The 21,497-nt window shown below is 46.6% G+C and overlaps 1 protein-coding gene across 1 annotated transcript in view; it reads right to left on the bottom strand.

Annotated features, from left to right (window-relative positions):
• The window catches only part of TMEM135 (transmembrane protein 135), a 264,168-nt gene that overhangs the window by 82,359 nt on the left and 160,312 nt on the right, over positions 1-21,497 (bottom strand). Inside the window, exon 6 of the mRNA XM_015427835.1 lies at positions 8,317-8,363. Coding sequence (XP_015283321.1) covers positions 8,317-8,363 — 47 coding nt within the window. The remainder of the gene's footprint in view (positions 1-8,316; positions 8,364-21,497) is intronic.

The following is a 21,497-nucleotide window of genomic DNA, read 5'->3' as shown; positions in this document are numbered from 1 at the left end:
ACAAATGCTGGTTTCCTTCAGCACCAAAATGTATTTTCCTGGAGGATGACCAACCCAAATAAGATTATCCCCCTAGGAAACAGAACTGCAAGCCTCCAGGTAGGGCCTGGAGATCTTCTGGAATTTCAACTCTTTTCCAGACAGCAGAGATCTGTTCCCCTGGAGAAACCGGCTGCTTTGGAGGACGGACTCTGTGGCACCCTACCGTGCTGAGGCCCCTCCCCTCCCCAAAATCCATCCTCCCCAGGCTCTTCCCCAAAAAATTGCCTAAAGTTTCCCAACCTAGAGTGGACAACCCTACGAGGAAAGAATCTAGCGTGTTCCCTCTAAGCTGAGTTAGTGTGAGCTAGCTCACGGTTTTTTAGCCTCCGGCTCAGACGTTTTTGTCTTAGATCAGGAAGGAGGGCCCCAGAGCAAACTAATTTATGCAGCAGCCAAATCGCTCACTCACAACTTTGGTGCCGGTAGCTCACGGAAGAGATCCGGGCCCTGCAGGACCTCTCTCAGTTCCGCAGGGCCTGCAAGATGGAGCTCTTCCGCCAGGCCTTTGAGTAGGAGCCGCCGCCACCATTATTCCATCTTCATCCCCTATGCACTGCATATGAAGATCATGACTGCCTGGCCCCCAATGGGGGAGCGAGGTGCCTGGGCACGGTTTTAGATGGTAAGACCTGAGAAAGTAATTGTGGAAGTGAGAGCTATCCATCTTGGCCTAATAGTTTATGAAATGTTTTATTGTGTTTCATTGTAATTTATTGTTTTTAATTATGTATTACTGTTTTAACTGGCACATGGTGCCCTTGTGAGCCGCCTTGAGCCTTCGGGGTAGGGCGGGATATAAATTCAAATATAAATAAATAAATAAATGCCAGTAGCTCACAAAGCAGGATTTTTGCTCACAAGACTTCACAGCTTAGAGGGAACACTGCCAGCGGCTACAGGATCAGTCACACCTTGTTTCTGATCTGCGCATATTGATCTTGTTTACTAATGCCGTTATTTGCCCCAAGACTCTGGGGCAAAGAGTAGTACTAATTACAGGGAAATAAAGCATGTTTAATGATCTTTTTTTTTTTAATGTACATCAGCTTCCTTCCACGAGCCACCTTCCAAGCTACTCCTCAGCATTGCAGCAAAAGATGAGAAGCACCCCGATCTGCATTCTGAATCTCATTCAGAAACTTCCACAAAATTATCCTCCGTATATTTTCTTCCTTTCCTACTAGGTTAACCTAGGCAGGTGCCAAGCATCAAGTACTTCAAGGTCCACGGGCATACATTGTGTCTAAGAATCATAGGCTCCCGGCTAGCAGGAACAAAAGAAAATGGAGAGAAAGTCTAGGGCTACAAGGGGAAAGAATGCTTTTCAAAAACCGTTTCCCTTCCCTCCTCCCCAGGCGCACGCAGAGCATTTTCTGGGCCAGCTTTTGCAAATGGTTTTATGACGGGAATTATTAAAAACAAACACACAAGGCTCCTGGGTTTGGTGCTGTTTTTTTTGCAGCCATCTGGGGAAGTCACAACCAAAGAATTCAGACAGCTACTGACACTTGGTGTGGAAAAGTTTTTAACTCCAGGAGTTACAAAGTCATGCTTATTTTAGTGCCAAAAAAAAAAAAAGTGAAGACATAATGAAAGAATTTAGGGAAAGCAGGCATCAGTAAGCCCAGGAGTTTTTGGGCATCTTAACAGTGCAAACTTATGCAGAGTTACTCCTGTCTACATCTATTGAAATCGATGAGTTTAGACCAGAGAAACTGCATTGGAGGACTGCACAACTTCTAGGTTGTACCATCTCGATTTGGATCTAGAGACAGTCAATGGTATTTAACAAACTCAGTGTGAATCTAGACATGCCTGCTGCGGCACAGTCCTCTAAAATGGTGGCAGAAAGTGCTGTCAAGTCACCATCGACTTATGGCGACTCCATAGGGTTTTCAAGGCAAGAGATGTTCAGAGATGGTTTGCCATTGCCTGCCTCTAGTACATCACAGCCCTGGACCTTCTTGTTGGTCTCCCATCCAAGTTCTAACCAGGGCCAACCCAGCTTAGCTTCCGAAGGCCAAACTGAGGTAAACCGGCAACTTCCCCCTCAACAAAAAACAACTTAATTTTTTTTTTAAGAACCAACGAAGAAAGACTAAGAAAAAAGAAGAAAACTGAGGAAAAAATCCAAAGAGCCGTGAGGCAAACAGCCAAAAAAGAACTGATCAGACCGATGAAAAAAAGGTCTTTCCAACGCGGCGGTAAGAAAGGAATTGGCGGGATGTCCGCGTCCACCCCTCTGGGCATGTGTGGTGGGGTTCCTGCGCGTGCCCAAGGTCTGGGCGCGAAAATCCGTTAAGAGCTTGCTACAATGCCGATCGATCCAGCGCGTGCGCACTAGATCCCATGGGTGTGAAGCACAGAGACCACGTCGAAGATCTGATGAGATCCGGCTAGCCTCGGCTATCCAGGTCAGGGTTCTTCTAAAACGCATGAAGTGATTTAAGGAGGCCATCCAGAGGAACTGGTTGGCCACTGTGTGCAACAGGATGCTGGACTAGATGGACCACTGGTCTGAACTGACAGGGCTCTTCTTATGGTCTTATACTTCATTCATTCAAGGACTGAATGAATGAAATAAAAAGTTAACCCAAGTAAATAATTATTTCTTAGCAGATAAACAAAAGTTGATCTAAAAGGACCTTCTAACAAAAATAGAAATGTCTTTATGAAGAACCTCTTCCAAATTAGGTTATCTAGAAAGGGCCTCAATGTCAGAAATGGTAAACTCATAACAGGCTGCATGCATAGCACTGGCTAGCATAGCTCTTTTGTGGACTGGTTTTCATTTTTAATATTCACTTGACATTACCTTAATATCTGTTTTGTGAGCTGCCATAAACATTTGGAAAGGCGAGATAGAAATATATTAAGTAAGGCAGCCAACATGCAGCTAACATATAACATAAGGTTATATTAAAGCATATTTTAGGTGTTAACAATGGCAAACGCTAATGGTACAAAATTCCATTATTCGTTCAGTCAATATGAGTTGTAATAATGCATGCAGTGTTTATAAGGTTATATTAAAACATATTTTAGGTGTTAACAGTGGCAAACGCTAATGGTACAAAATTCCATCATTCGTTCAGTCAATATGAGTTGTAATAAGAACATAAGAGAAGCCAATGTTGGATCAGGCCAATGACCCATCCAGTCCAACACTCTGTCACACAGTGGCCAAAAATACCAGGTGCAGAGTGTGTTCTAAGATAGGCACTCCTTTGATCTGAGTCTAGACTCTAGAGTTAGTCAGTGGTGAACAATGGTACACAAAGTTTAAACCTCCCTCGATAGACAGACAGACAGGCGGGCAGACAGACAGACAGGTGATAGATAGATTAAAAAGGTAAAGGTTCCCTTGCTCGAAAGCCAGTCGAATCCGACTCTAGGGTTGCGGTGCTCATCTCCGTTTCAAAGCCGAAGAGCCAGCGCTGTCCGAAGACGTTTCCGTGGTCATGTGGCCGGCATGACTAAACACCAAGGCGCATGGAACGCTGTTACCTTCCCACCAAAGTGGTACCTATTTATCTACTTGCAATTTCTTGCTTTCGAACTGCTAGGTTGGCAGGGATAGATAGATTAGATATAGCTATATTTTCCCCATGGATGAATCTTCCATGGAGTTTAAGGATAAACTTTTTTGATTGGGGCCACAGCCCAGGGTGACGTACCCATCTTTCCATGTACCAATTGCATGATCTCAGTATCTTCCCCTGCCCCCAAGTTGTTCTTTGTCCTATCGGGAGGGGGGAACATACTTATGGTACCAGTATGTGTCCTACAACTGAGTAAGTAGCAACTCAAGGAGTAAACTGAAGTCAGGGGCCTCCCTATGCCAAGGTCAAGAACAAAATCCCTCCCAACTCGGATGCTGCGGACCCTTCAAAAACCTGAGGAAAAGATCTCCCATCACCACATCCCATCTGGCCCTCAGATACAGCAGGCAACAAACCAATCTTTCTGGCAGCTTCACACTTTCTGAGTGAAACACGCCCTCTCTTAATGGGTAGGATAAGGCAGCTTGATTGATAGGGTTTTTTTTCTCTTCTTTTTGTGGTTAATCCCAAGTCCATCACTGCTCTACCTTGCCCAGTTCTGTGTACTCTGGTAGTGGCTCTCCGGGCTCTTAGGCCGGAGTGTTTCCCAATTTTGCCACCAGAAATGTCAGGGATTGAAACTGAGGCCTTACAGTAACCTTGTGCTCTGTCACTGAGCTAAGGCCCCTGGCCAGTGTTCCCTCTAAGCTGAGTTAGTGTGAGCTAGCTCACGTTTTTTAGCCTCCGGCTCACACATTTTTGTCTTAGCTCAGGAAGGATGGCTGCAGAGCAAACGGCTGGCGCGGCAGTTGGTTCCCTTCCTTGACCGCGATGACTTGGCCACAATGATCCATGCGACGGTCACCTCAAGGTTGGAGTACCGTAACGCTCTCTACATGGGGCTGCCTCTGTCGCAAATCCGGAAGCTGCAGCTAGTGCAGAATGCGGCAGCCAGGCTGTTGATGGGTCTGACTAGGTGGGACCACATCCAGCCAGTGCTGAAGGCACTGCACTGGCTGCCTATAGCGTACTGAATTCGCTTCAAAGTGCTGATTTTTACCTATAAAGCCCTTGATGGCCAGGGTCCAGCTTACCTAAGGGACCGCCTTTCCCCATATGTCCCCCCAAGAGCACTACGGTAAGGGGCGCAACATCTTTTGGTTATTCCAGGCCCCAAGGACATCAAGTTGACTGCAACCAGGGCCAGGGCCTTTTCAGTGGCGGCTCCTATCTGGTGGAATGAGCTCCCGGAGGAGATCTGGGCCCTGCGGGACCTTAAGCAGTTCCGCAGGGCCTGTAAGACGGAACTCTTTCGCCAGGCTTTTGCATAGCAGCCGCCGCCACTACTGTACCACCACCGAGTTGCCATCTTTGACGGTGGATTCTATCAGGATGTGAGCTGGCCCTGGAAAGATGACCAGACGACCTGAAGGTCATGAAGGGACGACAGTATTAACCGGAACTTATGCTGATGGGTCATGCTGGTTAATGGAACCCCATCTTGGACTGATAAGAGTTTAATATCTAGAGCACCGGCACTTTGTTTGTGATGGATTGTTTTATTCTGTTTTTAGTTTTTTTAATCATGGCATATGCCTCTTCTCTTAGCCGCCCTGAGCCCATTTGGGGAAGGCGGGATATAAATTTAATAAATAAGTAAATAAATAATTTATGCAGTTGCCAAATTGCTTGCTCACAACATTAACGCCAGTAGCTCACAAAGTAGAATTTTTGCTCACAAGACTCCCACAGCTTAGAGGGAACATTGCCCCTGGCCCATAAAGAATTCAGAAAAGGAGAAAATCCATCTCAGAAGACAATGAGAATACACTTTCGCCTACTGGTATTTTTGGACAAAGCAGGCTTCTCTCATCCGCAGAGAACTAGCAGTGGGAAGCAACCACCACCTTACAGCACAAATTCACACACATTGAGCCTTCTAGGGTTAGTTTCCAACAATTATTTCCTTGCATTTCTTTTCATGTTTTCACAAGGCATCTTAACGTATGATGCTGTGCATCACAACAAGCTGCCTTGGTAGATCACATGTAAGGTCCACATAGTCCAAGGTTTCCAACACTGGCCACGATCACTTAGTTCTGTACAATTCCCAATACTCAACAAACACAGATGGTCTTTACAAAGTGTAATAACTGTCTATCTGAATCCATTTGGCAAGAAGCACTGACGTTGGGCACTAGTTTTCAACGTGTGTTCTGGGGTTCCTCAGAGGATATTAGAAATGGCAGACACTGCTTCCTGTAAGCTGTGGGAGTCTTGTGAGCAAAAATTCTACTTTGTGAGCTACCGGCATTAAAGTTGTGAGCAAGCAATTTGGCTACTGCATCAATTTGTTTGCTCTGGAGCCCCATCCTTCCTGAGCTAAGATAAAAATGTGTGAGCTGGAGGCTAAAAAACTGTGAGCTGGCTCACACTAACTCAACTTAGAGGGAACAGTGTTGGCAGAAAAGCTTCCTCGAAAAAATGTGTTTTTTTCCTGTTCTTGAGCGTCCTCTCTGGTGTAGTGGTTAAGAGCGCGGACTCTAATCTGGGAGAATCGGGTTTGAATCCCCACTCCTCCACTTGCGCCTGGTTGGATGACCTTGGGCAAGCCATAGTTCTGATAAGAGCTGTTCTTGAAAAAGAACAGTTTCTGTCAAGAGCTCTCTCAGCCCCACCTACCTCACAGGGTGCCTGTTGTGGGGAGGGGAAGGGAAAGGAGTTTGTAAGCCGCTCTGAGATACCTTTGGGTAGTGAAGGGCGGGGTCAACAGTGGGAGGGCTTCTAATGTCCTGGCCCCACTGCTGGACCTCCTGATGGCACTGGTATTTCTGGCCACTGTGTGACACAAAGTGTTGGACTCGATGGGCCTTTGGCCTGATCCAACATTGGCGTCTCTTATGTTCTTATGTTCTTATAAATCCAATCTCTTCTTCTCCTTCTTCTTCTTCTTCTTCTTTGCAGTACTCATTAGTAGAGGATTGTTCAGGACACCAGAAGGTATAGTCTCAGCTCAGAGAACCCAATGTCATGGGCCAAAAGATTTCCACTGGCATCTCCTCAAGATCAAATAAGTGTGTTTATATTAGCCCAGTGGTAGGTACTCTATTCTGATGTGTAGCCTGACTCTCCGTCTATAGGAGTGGCTGCACATTATGAGAACACACAGAGTTCCCAGCCATATATTTCTACGGAGGAGAACTGGACAGATTACTTATACTTTCCTCTTACCCATAATTCCTCCCCTGTAAATTGCCCCCTCACCTCAACTGGGGCTTCTGTCCCTCCCAATTTTCCTCAAAATCAGAAGGAAACCTGGATATGGAGTGGGAACCAACTTTGGAGACATTTCCAGTGGTGAATTGGCAGGTATGTGGAAGAAGAGTTTGCCAACCCCCAAACTGGGCCTCCTCTCCCACCTCTCATGCTTATTTTCTCAAATGGGTTTGGGGAAAACACATTAGCCATGATAATGTATAGTTCTGTACAGCTAAGCAAGGCAGAGTCAGCTTCCTGCATGAGTCAATATTTGACAGAACAACATGAGGTTACAGTGTTTATGAAGAGCAGAGAGACAGCTGCAAAAAGATTTCAGATACCCATGGCCCCAAGACAGAACATCACGACAAGTACAGACAGGAAATCAGAATACTTTCTAGTTCCCACAGCAACATGTTTTGCAACATTTCCGAAATGAACGCCATTTTTGCCAACTGTTGTGGGTGCATATAGGGACAGGGTTAATCCTACAGAATAATGCAATGTATTACTTTGCTTATTAGTTCTTGCACTCTTTTATCAACCTGTAAGGTTTAGGATTTTCTTCTTCTCCCCTGAATTTTTTTTCAAGTTAATTAAGACATAAATCAGGAATGACAACTGAGCTACAGCTGCCTTAAGTAAAACATCCATTCTCTTGAAGAGACTCACTCAAAAAACTCTATACTATATGCATATTCTCATAGCTTTTCCTAACACCAGACGTATTCAGAAGCTCTTATTTCGCCTTTTAGAACGAATATTAGTTTTCAAACCTCAATAGCATGTGGTACTCCACAAGTAATACTAGGTATTATCTTTAGCCCTGTTAGGGTTGCCAGCCTCCAGGTGGGGCCTGGAGATCTCCCACGTTTACAACTGATCTCCAGCAGACAGAGATCAGCTCCACTGGAGAAAATGGCTGCTTTGAAGGGTAGACTCTATGGCACTCTACCGCGCTGAGGCCCCTCCCCTCCCCAAACCCCGCCCTCTCCCGGATTCACCCCCCAAAATCTCCAGGTATTTCCCAACCCAGACCTGGCAACCCTAAACCCTGTTCTCAAGTTACAGCAAACACACGTACAATCCGTGTACAGTGTATACTTCTTTGTTCTCTGTATATGAGTTTAGGAATTCTCATGTCATAGTCAGGTACAGCTGAATGTGCAATACAACGTCCATATTTATCCAGGCACTAGCTCCTGGCTTCATTCATAAAGTGAACATGTGTTGGCTCTTCCTTACAAACAGATGTACACATATACAGGCAGGATGTACATGAGTCCACTGTCACACATTAACAGGGCTTTTGTTTAAACTAAATGAAATTAATAAGCGGGCCATTTCGGAAGATTTCAGGAATATTTTAAAATTTTGTATTCCGCCGCAGGTCCTACTAAGAACTTTTAAGACATTTTTCTGGCCCACCAAGTCTTTTAAAATAAAAGGGGGGGGGGGGGTATAGGCAACGTACCTGAAAAAGAACATAAACAGCGCGGCTGTGATGCAGAACAAAAGGACCTATAAAGAAGGGAAAAAAGAACAGCATGTAAAAAGAGGGTACCAACAACTGTGTCCAAATCTGTCTCAGGCTCTGGGAGGTTTAAATAAGGCAGCAAGAGATTTGAAGGATTTAGAATTATCGCTTGTTTTGAAGCCAATTGTTACGACTGCAGTCCGAATAAAACTTCTAGCTGCTGTAAAAGAGTTACAAAATGTGAACAGTGCATGTTGTTAACTACCAGGGAATTTTAAGCACTTTTTAGTTCACGATTGTAAGGAAACTAAAAATTCAAGGCAATTATCGTTCTGCAGAACAGAAAACTCAAGCTCCATAACATTCAATGGAGCATCTTATATTCTAATAGCCACCCATTACCCCCATCCGCAGGCAGCTAAATGCATGGATTGGGGCCATACAGAAGCTAAAGAGAATTTCTGCACACATGGGGGGACTCCCTAGGTGTGCATAAAAAGCAACCTGACTTAAAAAACAGTGTGGAGGGGTAAAATTCCCCCCAAAATAGTGGGGGGATAGATAGGGAGAGCAACAAGAGTGGTGGGTGAGTGGAATGCCAAGGGTGGGGTGGGTAGATGGGGAGAGCTGCAAAGATGGGGGTGAGTGAAGTGCCAGGGGTGGGGGGTAGGTAGGGAGAGTAGCAAAGGTTGGGTAGACTGATGGAGGAAAGGTGTGTGTGGGGGGGGGGGGGATCCCTGGCCCAAAAGACATCCACTGTCCTCGACCAGAGCCGGGGTTTTTTTTAGCCCTGGCTCTTTCCTGGTGGAACTCTCTGCCAAGAGACACCCGGCCCCTGTGGGACTTGATGCAATTCTGCAGAGACTGCAAAGCAGAGATGTTCCAATAGACTTTTGGTTGAGGACAGTGACAGACACCATCCTGACTGGGCACGCTCTATCCTTTCCCCAGTTCCTTTTCCTTCTTTTCTAATACCTCCCTCCCCTTCCGTGGTGTGGCGTGCAGTCTGAAAACTCGGCTTATGTTAACATCATCTGAGAATTGTTTTAATCTAAACTGAACTGTTATTGTGCTTTGTTGTTTGATGTTTTAGTGTTTTGCTGTCCATTGTTCCGAGCCCTGAGTAATCTAGGGCTGGACGATTCATAAATCTAATTTATAAATAAATAATAAAAGATATGGGGTAGATGGGCAGATAAGGGAAATGGGGAAAAGGAGTGAAATGCAGGTAGGTTGACAGATAAAGGGAATGGGGAGAAGTTAACACAGAAGGGGGGTAGATAGAGAAGGGATGGAAGCAAAAGAGGTGGGGTAGTTTGACAGATAAGGGGAGGGGGACATAAGAACATAAGAACATAAGAGACGCCAATGTTGGATCAGGCCAAAGGCCCATCCAGTCCAACACTCTGTGTCACACAGTGGCCAGAAATACCAGTGCCATCAGGAGGTCCACCAGTGGGGCCAGGACATTAGAAGCCCTCCCACTGTTGACCCCCCCCCCAGGCACCAATAAGACAGAGCATCACTTGCCCCAGAGCCCCTAGCTATACCTTGTGGCTAATAGCCACTGATGGACCTCTGCTCCATATGCTTATCTAAAAGAAGAGAAGATTTTTAGAGAAGGACAAAGAAGAGAAGATTTTTAGAGAAGGAGTAAGAGAGAAGGAAGCAACGAGGGGGAAGGGATGCAGCCTCTGTGCAAGTTTCTGGTGGGTCCCCACTTGTCTACTCTAATCCCTACTCAGTCATCACGTTTATTGGGTGACCCGGGGCTGATCACGCTGCCTCTCTCTCTCTCTCTCTCCCTCTCTCTGAATCTATCCTACCTCACAGGACTGCTGTGAGGATGAAATGAGGGAGGGCAGAGCCATGTATGTTCCCAGAGGGTCACTGTAAGAAAGGCAAGGTAGAATTGTATGAATAGATATCGATGAACTGCTATTGTTCCAAACAGGATAACCGCCTTGCAAAGACCATCACTATTCTCCACAAAAGCATCACACAAGAGCTGCCATAGCACAGCGGGTAACAGTCAGAGCTGCGGTGCAGGAGGCTGCCTGTTCAAATCTCACCTCGGACATGATCTCTAATACATGGCACAGAGGTTAGCATGTTACATTAGCCCAAGTGCAAATCAATCCCCAACTCAACCATGAAGCCTACTGGGTGATCTCAGAATCCTAGAATCCCACGGTTGGAAGGGGCCACACACCCCTCATCCAACCCCCCTGCTCAATGCAGGATCAGCCTAGAGCCTCCCTGACAAGGGTTTGTCCAGCCGCTGCTTAGAGAATGCCAGGGAGGGGGAGCTCATCACCTCCCGAGGCAGCTGATTCCACTGTTGCACAACTCTGTCAAAAAATCTTTCCTAACACCCAGCCAGTAGCTTCCTGACCTTAATTTAAACCCATTATTGTGAGTCCTCTCCTCCGCTGCCAACAGGAATCATGGGACAGTATCTTTCATCCTAACCTACCTAACCTGCTGAGGATGAAACGGAGCACGATAGAAAGGTGCCCACTGCCCTGAAATCGTTGGAGAAACGGTGAGATAAAAACCTGACTGACCGACTCATAGAAAGCTTGTAAGCAATACCGATTGCGTAACAGATACTCTTCATGCTGCTTGGTGGCCATTATACCAACAGATACAGATAATTCTCCAGTGTGCTACTATATGTACATGCAATAAGGTGGCTCAAGTGGTTAAGACGCTGAGCTGCAGGTTGTGGAAGATTGGTAGTTCAGCAGTTCGAGACCCGGGTGCCGCATGACGGAGTGAGCTCCCGTCTCTAGTTCCAGCTCCTGCCAACCTAGCAGTTCGAAATCAAGAAATTGCAAGTAGATCAATAGGTACCACTTCGGTGGGAAGGTAACAGCGTTCCGTGCGCCTTGGGGTTTAGTCATGCCGGCCACATGACCACGGAAACATCTTCGGACAGCGCTGGCTCTTCGGCATTGAAACGGAGATGAGCACCGCAACCCTAGAGTCGGATTCGACTGGCTTTCGAGCAAGGGAACCTTTACCTTTACTTTAATAAGGAGGAGCCCATCACTGGATAAATGGGAACATTCGTCCTTTTGCTTCTGCCCCAACATAAACAGCAGTAGAGTGACACAGGGGTGCGTTGGGAGCACACCTAGAAGATAACACGTATGAGGGAGCACTTTGGGGAAAGAAAAGGTGGAAGATGAGGCAGGTGGGGGGGGGGGCAGGTGCTAGAAGTATGCAGAGATAGAACTTCTAGTGGACCAAGAACCAAGATGAAACCAGAATACCCTCCTGACTAAGTGTGACCATGGGACTTTTTCCTGAACTTCAAACAGATTGCTAGTAAGGGAAGGTGTGATATGTCAATAGGGGAAGCAGCAGAGACATATGTTGCTGACAACAACAAAACATACTGATTGTGAACTCTCCCCTTAGAAAGGATTAGCAGCAGACACGACATAGTGTAGATATTGGGTGCTAGACATCCAAGTCGAACCTGTACAGCTTAGATTTTCCCCACACCAACCCCCAATATATATTTATCTGCCAGGCTTGGGATCTAATGATAACCAGCGAGTCTATGGAAGCATCCAGATTCAAAGCCAACACTCTCGTCTCAGTGGTTAATGAAACTACAGTTGCACACCCAAACACTGTGGGTGGACTACCTGCTGTCTTCTCCACGTGCTTCCACTGCTACCTACTGGCACAGGTCCAGACATCATTTCCAAAATATGCTGCCTCGGTTGCATCGCAGCATGTCGGTTCAAGTTAAATGATTTTATTTTTCCAGCAGCGGGTGTCATTGGCAGCCGCTCAACTTGCTACAAGGTCTTTTTGATTGTGAACAGCCAATTTGGGAGCATGTGATCAGATAAAGATCACACTTAGAACAGGCTTGCTCCACTGATATATATTTTTAAAATACATAATAGGCTGTTGGGTTTTAAATAACCACCCAACCCGCAAGAAAATCACTGGTATTGTTTGCATAGTCCACAAGAAGCAAGAAAACAAGAAACAATTTTAAATGCCTGCATGGTACTCGAGGTCGCCTGCAGGTACAAGTGTGTTCACAAGCTAACCTTTGATGTTTACCAGCTCCACAAAACAAACTCAGCAGGGTACTTGGCTTGGACACTGAGTACAACAGTCTGTAAAGGCATCACAACCCCCCAAGGTAACCTCGCTGTAGGACAATTAAGAGGTCAGTTTTAAAAAAGAGAGTGAGCTGTAATTATCTAGGAGTGTATTATATTAGTGTAGCTTCTAGTCAGACGAACAGTGATACGAAATTTCCGATGTGGTTACTTAAAGTCAGTTTAAGCTACTAGGATCAGTAGATTTTCTCCGGGACAGAAAGAGGCAACAGTCAGTTTCATGTGTCTGAACTTTCCCACATCACTATTCAGGTTTCTGGTAGCAACTTCGCAATGAAAGATAACAGCTGGGATCCAAAGAGTTGGCTTTAAGCATTGACCAAGGAAGATGCTGGTGTTAATGACAGACCTCAGTGTAGGAGAAGGGGGGGTTAACTCCCACCATGCCATTTCCCCAGGGTTGCCAGCCCCCAGTCCCAGCAGGGGTTCCCCTGCTTATGGGGGTTTCGATACGCTGCTGGCCACTGGGGAAACCCCACCCCCAAACAGGAACATCGTTGTGCGTCATCCCTGACACAATGATGTCACTTCTGGGGGTGATGTCATCACACTGTGAAAGGCTGTTTTTTTGGGAAACTATGGTTTTGAAGGCAAAAAAACCCAGTTTCACCTAAAACCAGTGCGTTGCACACATCACCAATACAATGATGTCACTTCCAGGTGACATCATCGCATTGGGGACCATTGCACATGATGTCCTGCCCACCCCCAGAACGCCCCACAAATCCCCCCTGCCATGATGGGGATGGGGCCTGGCAACCCTACATTTCCCGCACAAGAAAGGATCTTCCTGGGCTCTAAAATAAAGCACCAGGCAACATATAGCCTTCTGGCATGTGTTCTCGATGTTTGAAAAAAGCAAAGAACATTTTGCCAGGACTTGTCACATCGTGAGCATTCCCTGTCTGAACTGCTGCCTTCGGGCAGAAGATATAGGACAATTAAAGCAAGGACAAATCGATTAAAAATAATAGTTTTTATTCGAGACTTATTATTGCCTTAAATGCTGTATGAAATTGGAATTTGGGTGACATTGGTGGTTTTAACTTCTTATGTCAACCTTAAGGGAGTTATGGGACGGTAGTGAATGGTGTGTGAGTGCATATGAATATTGTTGTAGATCACCAAAATGATTGCATCTTTAATTTCGTTGTACTATGTACAATGACAATAAAGTATATTATTATTATTACATGTTTATGGTTATGTAACTCCTCTTCAAATGTTGAAGCGTTCATCATGACATGTACACCATATGCTGTGGAAGCAAGTCTACCATGTAATGTATGACATATCCTTCAGAGGTGGTCCCTAAATCTATATAAAGCTGGTAAACCACAGAGCGTGTCTGGTATTTCCCTTTGTTGTGTCCACTGACCGCCACCAGAGGCCAGCGCACACTCCTGAGCTTGAGTCCAGCTTAACAATAGGGACTAGGATCCTAGTCCCTCCACTGGGGGAACCAATGGGACCGTGGCAGGAGATTCAAACCCGCCAATGGGACCCAGGGGTGTGTCCCCTGGTTGTGTATATAGTTGGCCTGCCGGCCGTTGTTGATTGTCTTTGTTGTGTACTAATAAAGCGTGCTATGCACTACGCCAGTCTCTATCATCCATCCATGCGGCAACCCACTACACAATACCCTGCATATTTGGTTTTTAAAGCATCCTTTTCTGGTGGCCAAGGGCGTCCTCAAATCAAAGAACAACTGGTGGGGGAAAGTGCCGTCAAGCCACAGGCGACTCATGGCATTTAGAGGCACGGAAACCCATTCTGCTGAATTCGCTTACTACGTTCTGTTATAATCCCGAGCCACAGAGTGTGTCTGATATTTCCCTTCATATCGGGTTTTTAAGCATCCTTTTCTGGTGGCCAAGGATGTACTGCCATCAAACAACAATTCACAGCGGAAAGTGCTGTCAAGTCACAGCTGACTTACGGCAATTAGACACACGAGAAACCCACTCTCTTAAAGCTGCATGTCTTAAAATCCTGAGCGCTCAAAATTTTAAAAATCCCAATAATATAAGTGCATCTAGACACAGTTGGTAACTGAAAGCGAGCCTAGAAAAGAAGAAAAAATGCTTCACATCACAAAATTCTCTTTGAAAACACTTCAAGCTTCCCTCCCCCCCAAAAAGACAAATATAGTTTGTAGCATCTACAAGTGTAGCTGTGTATTCAGAGGAAACTAAAGCTTTAAATTAACCTACACTCTGTTGGAATTCTACCCCGGTTTTTTCCTTGCCGTGACCCATTCAGAGTTGATTGATGTCAGAAGGTCAACAAATGGAGCTCTGCAGCATATAGGGCTTGAAATCTTCCAGCTGTACAAACAGCCTCATCCACTACTAAGGCTGAGGCTGCAACCCTACTTGAATTTACCTGGGAGTAAACGGCACTGAACACAGTAGGGTCTTATTTCTGAGCAAACACACATTGGAGTGGGCTGCGACTGTATCTTTAACAAGTGATGTAGACTTTGGGAATGCTTTTTACGCTATTTGCTTTTTCTACATGGTTTCATTAGTCAACCAACAAAAAAGAGTGTTACGGTTATACTTTACATGCTGGCTATTTTATCTTTCCTTTCCTTTCTTTTAATCTGATTAAAGCTCCTTGACTAAAAGTCTTGAGCAGTCAAAAACCCATCTGTTAAGTAGCCTCATCTGGACCCAACACTTAAACCAATGGAAAAATCTCACAACAGCAAGGGCAAGGTTTGGAAATATATCAGATAAAAGGAGCAAGACTAGCTTGTGATGAGACAAAGATGAAAAATTATCTCGGTACTGTGTTACAAACCTATTTCTAAGGCTAATATAAAGAGGAAGCTCAAACAAAATATGTATTGAAGTGCCCATTTCCCCCTGAAAACAATCACAAAGGTGGCCCAGGTAAGGAATCTTTCTTAATCCTCCCTTCATAACAGGAATGGGCTACACATTCTATCGAGTTAATGAGGAGGAGGAGAAGGAAAGGTTGAGTTGAATTTATACCCCGCCCTTCACTCAGAGTCTCAGAGCGGCTTACAAATTCCTTTCCCTTCCCCTCCCCACAACAGACACCCTGTGAGGTAGGTGGGGCTGAGAGAGCTCTTGACAGAAGCTGCTTTTTTTCAAGAACAACTCTTACCACAACTACGGCTTGCCCAAGGTCATCCAGCCAGGTGCAAGTGGAGGAGTGGGGAATCAAACTTGGATCTCCCAGATTGGAGTCCGCGCACTTAAACACTACACCAAACTGGCTCTAAAGTAATCCGGGATAGTTAGATAAAAAGCAAAGGAAGGCAGCAATTTTGGTGGAGGGATACCAAAAAATACAGAAGAGCTATTTTATCGGATTTTTTTCACACTAAGGCATCAACTATTGTTCATTATGTCATAACAAGAGGGGGACCCGTGATACTCGCGGGGAGGGGGCCAGTCTCTCTCTTTCCCACCATTCTCTCTCTTCCCCCCCAGTCCCTCTCTCTCTCTGTCTGTCTCTCCCCCGTTCTCTCTCTCTCCCCCCTTCTCTGTCTTCCCCCCAGTCTCTCTCTCTCTCACCCCCGTCTCTCTCTCTCTCTTTCCCCCTTCGAAGCATGGCCCGCGCGCCTACCATCCGCCGAGCCTCGCCGGGCTGTCTTCCCCCCCTCACCGGTCTCTCTTCCTCCCCCCCGACTCTCTCTCTCTCTCTTTCTTTTTCCCCCCCGTGAACCGAGGCCCGCGCGGCTTATATCCGCCGGGCCCTCAGCAGTTTCTCTTCCCCTCCCCGACTGTCTTCCCCCTCCTCACCTATCTCTTGCCGTCGCCGCTGCTGGGCCTCTCCGGCCGTTCGTTTCCTTTCCTGCGCAGGGAACCCAGGTAGGACGCAGAGCGTTCCCTCTTGCACTTTCGAGGGGATTTAAACATCCCCCCGATTTTTTTTTCAACATTTAGCATTTTTGTGCACACGTGGGGACGGCCCCACGTGTGCACAAACCTGCCCCCCAGCTGCCCCCGGAGTGCTGATTTAGCGATCCGCACTCACGGGGGCAACTTGGCTATTAGATATATAGATGGATTTACAGTGGGACAAAAGCTAAATAATAAAGCAGTGGATTAATTTTTAACCAAAACAGCTCTGGCCTGATGCACAACACTTTGCGCAAAAAGAATTCTGGGGAAGTCAAAGCTTTGGCTTTCTACATCAAACAGCTTCTCACAAATGAAGACTTCACATGATCTGCTCGAAATTACAAACCTGGTTTACTAACGTTTAATAGATTATAATGAGCATGGTGTAGTGGTTAAGAGCAGTGGCCTCTAACCTGGGGAACTGGGTTGATTCCCCACTCCTCCTCTACATGAAGCCTGCTGGGTGGCCTTGGGCCCGTCCCAGTTCTCTCAGAACTCTCTCAGCCCCTCCTACCTCACAAGGTGCCTGTGGAGGGGAGAGGAAGGGAAGGAGATTGTAAGATGCTTTGAGACACAGGGTTGTAAGCCCCCAGGTGGGAGTGGGGGATCTCCTGATTTTACGGGCTCCTGCCCGCTGCTGGCCAGCTCACATCTCCGTTTCTGAGCCGAAGAGCCAGCACTGTCCGAAGACGTTTCCGTGGTCATGTGGCCGGCATGACTAGACGCCGAGGTGCACAGAATGCCGTTACCTTCCCACCGAAGCAGTACCTATTTATCTACTTGCAATTTCCTGCATTCGAACTGCGAGGCTGGCAGGAGCTGGGGCCAGAGACGGGAGCTCTCTCCATCACGAGGCACTCGGGTCTTGAACTGCCGAACTACAGACCTTCCGGTCTGCAGCTCACCATCTTAACCTCTGATCCACCGCAGCCCCTCTGTTGAGGCTAGGGGAAGACGAAGGGGCAGGATGGAAACAATGGGGTGCTATCTGGGCAGTGTGCATACAACAGGTGTCATGGTATCCAAACTAGTTTCAGGTGGGTAGCCATGTTAGACTGTAGTAACAGAACAAAATTCCAGGCAGTAACCCTGGAAAGGACAACAAAATATCCATACGAGGAACTTTGCAAGTCGGGCACCATTTCCATGCGTCGTTATTTGGAAAGCTGGTCAAAGGAGAGAACTAAATGCAGTTCAAGCAAGGACACCAGCTCTGAGGACCAGAATCCCTCCCGATCCTGGAAATTCAAAGGATCCCAGAGAGCTCATTTCAAGCTCCAAGACCTACTACTCTCCTGTAGTCTGGGCGACCTGTCACTGGCCTTATTAGGCTCTCCCCTCTGTATTTCCCAAAGGGTCGCTTGCCTCCTGATCACCCTCTCTTTGCTCCTGCTCCCAGATATCTCTCAAAGCTGTGGGAAAGTGGGCGTTGCCGGCACTTGCACGGAAGCACCTGAGGGGGGCTTCAGTGTCGGCAGGATGCTTGGCTTCTAAAATAAGCTCGTCGCAAAGAGCTCGGCCTAGGCCTTTCCCACAATGAACCAATTACTTCCTAGCTGCTCGAGGTATGCACTTTTTAATACGCAACACGGAGGAATTTTAATGTCTGCAAATTGCTGCCCTAGCAGAAAATGTGGCGAATGCAAGCTCAAGTTTTAGGAACATGAGGTGGCTAAATTTCTCCTTAATATTTTTTTTCCCCTCACATACTCCCATGCAGCTGCTTCGGGTTTATCATGGAACAGCTGTTTCAGATATCACTAACAGGGCCAGAGCACCTCAGCGCTGGATGCTTAAAAAGGAAGGGCGGGGGGAGGGAACACATATCCACATATTATTCAGGCACAGAAATTGGGGGGGGGGAGAGAAACAGCAAAAAATACGGACTATGAACGTCATTTATTCTAGTGAGATAAAATCGACTTCAGAGAGAAATGGAAGCACAGCCGTTTTTCAGAAAATGAGCTCAGGCCCGATCTGTTGAGTAACTCTCCCCCCCCCCCTTAAACCTGGGCTATTAAGCACTAAAGGCGTGTGTCTGTTTTGCATGCCCGTTGTTGTTCTCAGGGATCGAAAACTAAATGGAAGAGAAACTCTAAAGTGATACAGGTTTTGGGACGTCGGCCTGAAAAAACTCTTACCATGGCAGGAAGGGGAGTGTGGAAGGTGGCCCAGAGCCACAGGCGGTCCAATCCTGATGGATTTGCCAGCACAGGAAGACAAAGCCGTTAACGTGTGACCTTTCTGCATTGTGCTATTTGAGCTGTAGTAGCAAGCAACAACCGTGGGCAGAGATGGGGTTTGTTTCTACAGCTCCCCGTGTGTTGATTCACTAAGAGGCCGCTGGTCTTCTCTTGAAAAAGTGTATTGCATTCTATGCCCAAGACCTGAGCTTCCCTGGATGTAGGGATGCCAGCCTCCAGGTGGGACCTGAAGATCCCCTGAAATTACAGCTCATTTCCAGACTACAGAGATCAGTTCGCCTGGAGAAAATGGATTCTTTGGAGGGTGGACTCTGTGGCATTGTACCCCATGGAGGACAGTTCCTGTCCTCCCCGGGCTCCATCCCCAAACCTCCAGAAGTTTCCCAACTTGGCAGCCCTAACCCCCCCCCCCATTCCCCACTAGTGGCTGGGGGACCTAGCGACCCTACCTGGTTAGTTTCCATTTCGTGATTCTCTTGCTGCCCTCTGTGGGGGAAATTCAACCCATGCGTCCTGTGTGATGCTAAGAGAGCTCAGTGGGCTGCATTTCAGCCTCCACTGCGTGGCTAGGAGGACTCTTCCACTCTTGCAACAATGCAGGGAGAAAGATTTCAGCTGATTTCCCCTGGAGGGGGCCGTGACTCAGTGGGAGAGCATCTGCTTGGCTTGCAGAAGGTCCCGGGTTCACACCTCCGGCATCTCCAGCTAAGGATTGGGTCACAGGGGATGTGCAAGGCCTCCCTCTGAAACCCCAGAAAGTCACTGCCAGCCAGAGTAGACAACACTGACCTCGATGGCCCAGTGATCTGGTTCAGTATAAGGCAACACCATGTGTGTTCAAAGTGCATCCCCTTGGGCCGCATCCCCTCCAGCTCCTGAGGATCCCCCTAACTCTTAGGACCAGAGGACCAGCTCTTGTCCTTTCGATCCAGTGTGACGCCAGTGTTTACACATCATGTCTGAATCCTGTGCATGCTACAGGAGTCCTCTCCTAGCACAAGAATCCCCCATGACAGCAATCAGAACGGGTAACAGGCCCTAACTGATTGACTGCACTGGATTAGGGCTGAACTCGTTTCTTGATTTGCGAACGTGATCGCCTCTGTCCTCTAGAGAGTATATACTTAAAAAATAAAAACAGGAAAAGTACACTACGTGCAAAGAGCAGTGTTCAAAATTCATTAGGTCTAAATTTCAAAGAGCCCTCCCCCCGGGGGGGAGGAGAGATAGACCCGTGAAATGTGTTTGTACACAAGTCAAAATTCTTAAGCACTTTCCACTTTATCCATCTTCTCAACTATCTCAAAACCCTTTAACGGCTACGGAATAGGAGCAAATGTTTTTGCGCCTGTTGCCTACGGCTAACGGGGGTTTGCCCGGTAAGAATCGTCAGGCTTCTTTGGACTGCTTAAGATCAACGGTCAGGCTGGTGTCCAGTATTTCACATACTGCTCTACAGTATGTTGAGAGAAAGGAGATACCCAAGAGACAATTCACCAGAGCTTCTTGACCTTTGCATGAAAGCCTTGCTCCGACCTTCATCACGTTCACTTCTATAATTGTTTAATTGACCTTTTCCTCCCCAAAAAAAGAAAAGATAAGGGGTTGGGGGGGGGGTGAAAAGAATACTTAGAACAGCATTTAATTGGAAACCCAACGGCTGAAAGCTGGACGTGTCTACAGGAGGAGTCCTGTTCAATTCACTTCAACTTATTCGTGTTCATTTAAAATTAGAATTCAGTCACAGATTACAGGAAAGGTTTATGCTGAAAACGACATTAAAGTATATAATAAGCCTGGAAAAACCTAGGATGTTTGTGTCTATATATAGGATGTTTGTGTCTGTATATAGACTGGCCTTGACAAAGAATCAGTTCTTCCTTATACACACTTGTCAGTCTCCGCAGCTCTTTTGCCTTGTAACACAGACACACCTCTCAATGTTCATTTTCAATATACCCTATGGCTATTCCGTGTGCCTAGCAGAAGTAAATAAAATACCATACCAGGAATTGCGCGGCATAGGAAATCTGTTTGGGAAAATTCAAATTTACAACAAATTTGGGCTGCTTCCACTTTTACGTTTGGAAATTTCTCGAAGCCAGGAAATAAACGCAACAGGACAAAGCTGCCTTAGTCAATTCCTTCCTCTTCAATTTCCCCACTCAGGAAACTGGAAGAGAAATTAAATGGCATCCAAGTGGTCAGTAATTTCTACGACTCTATTTTTGTCACGGTCATTAGGAACTTCCATGCAATTCAGCAACTTTGTGAAGGCTATTTCCTAGAATGCCCTGAACTGGATGACCCAGGCAAGCCTGAACTCCTGAGATCTCAAAAGGTAAGCAGGGTCAGCTCTGCCTAATACTTGGATGGGAGATCTCCAAGGAGAGTCCAGGGTCACTACACGGGGGCAGGCAATGGCAATCTACCAGAGAGCCAGTTTGGTGTAGTGGTTAGGAGTGCGGACTCTAATCTGGGAGAACCGGGTTTGATTTCCCACTCCTCCACTTGCACCTGCTGGTGTGACCTAAGGTCAGTTACAAGTTCTTTCGGACCTATTCTCTCAGGAGCAATTCTTGAAAGAGCTCTCTCAGCCCCACCTACCTCACAGGGTGTCTGCTGCGGGGAGGGGAAGGGAAAGGAGATTGTAAACCACTCTGAGACTCCTTTGGGTAGTGAAGGGCAGGGTACAAACCCAATCATCATCTCCTCCTCCTCCTCCGTTGATTTCTTGCCTTGAAAACCCTAAAGAGCTGCCATGAATCAGCTGCGACTTGATGTCACTCTCCACAACCATTTCCTAGCACTAACAGCTTTACCTCTGATTATGAAACTGCTACTCACTGAGCACTGGAGACCTGGGGCAAAGGTTTAGGAACAGCAAAGAAATAAGGAAGATACTTCCCATGAATCAGGAAAGCAAGGTCATTCTGTGTTCAGCT

This window comes from Gekko japonicus, unplaced genomic scaffold, assembly GCF_001447785.1.
Source record: "Gekko japonicus isolate JY-2015 unplaced genomic scaffold, Gekko_japonicus_V1.1 scaffold612, whole genome shotgun sequence".
Lineage (NCBI taxonomy): Eukaryota > Metazoa > Chordata > Lepidosauria > Squamata > Gekkonidae > Gekko > Gekko japonicus.
The sequence above is the reverse complement of the archived record's forward strand: the minus strand, read 5'-3'. Positions and strand labels throughout refer to the sequence as shown.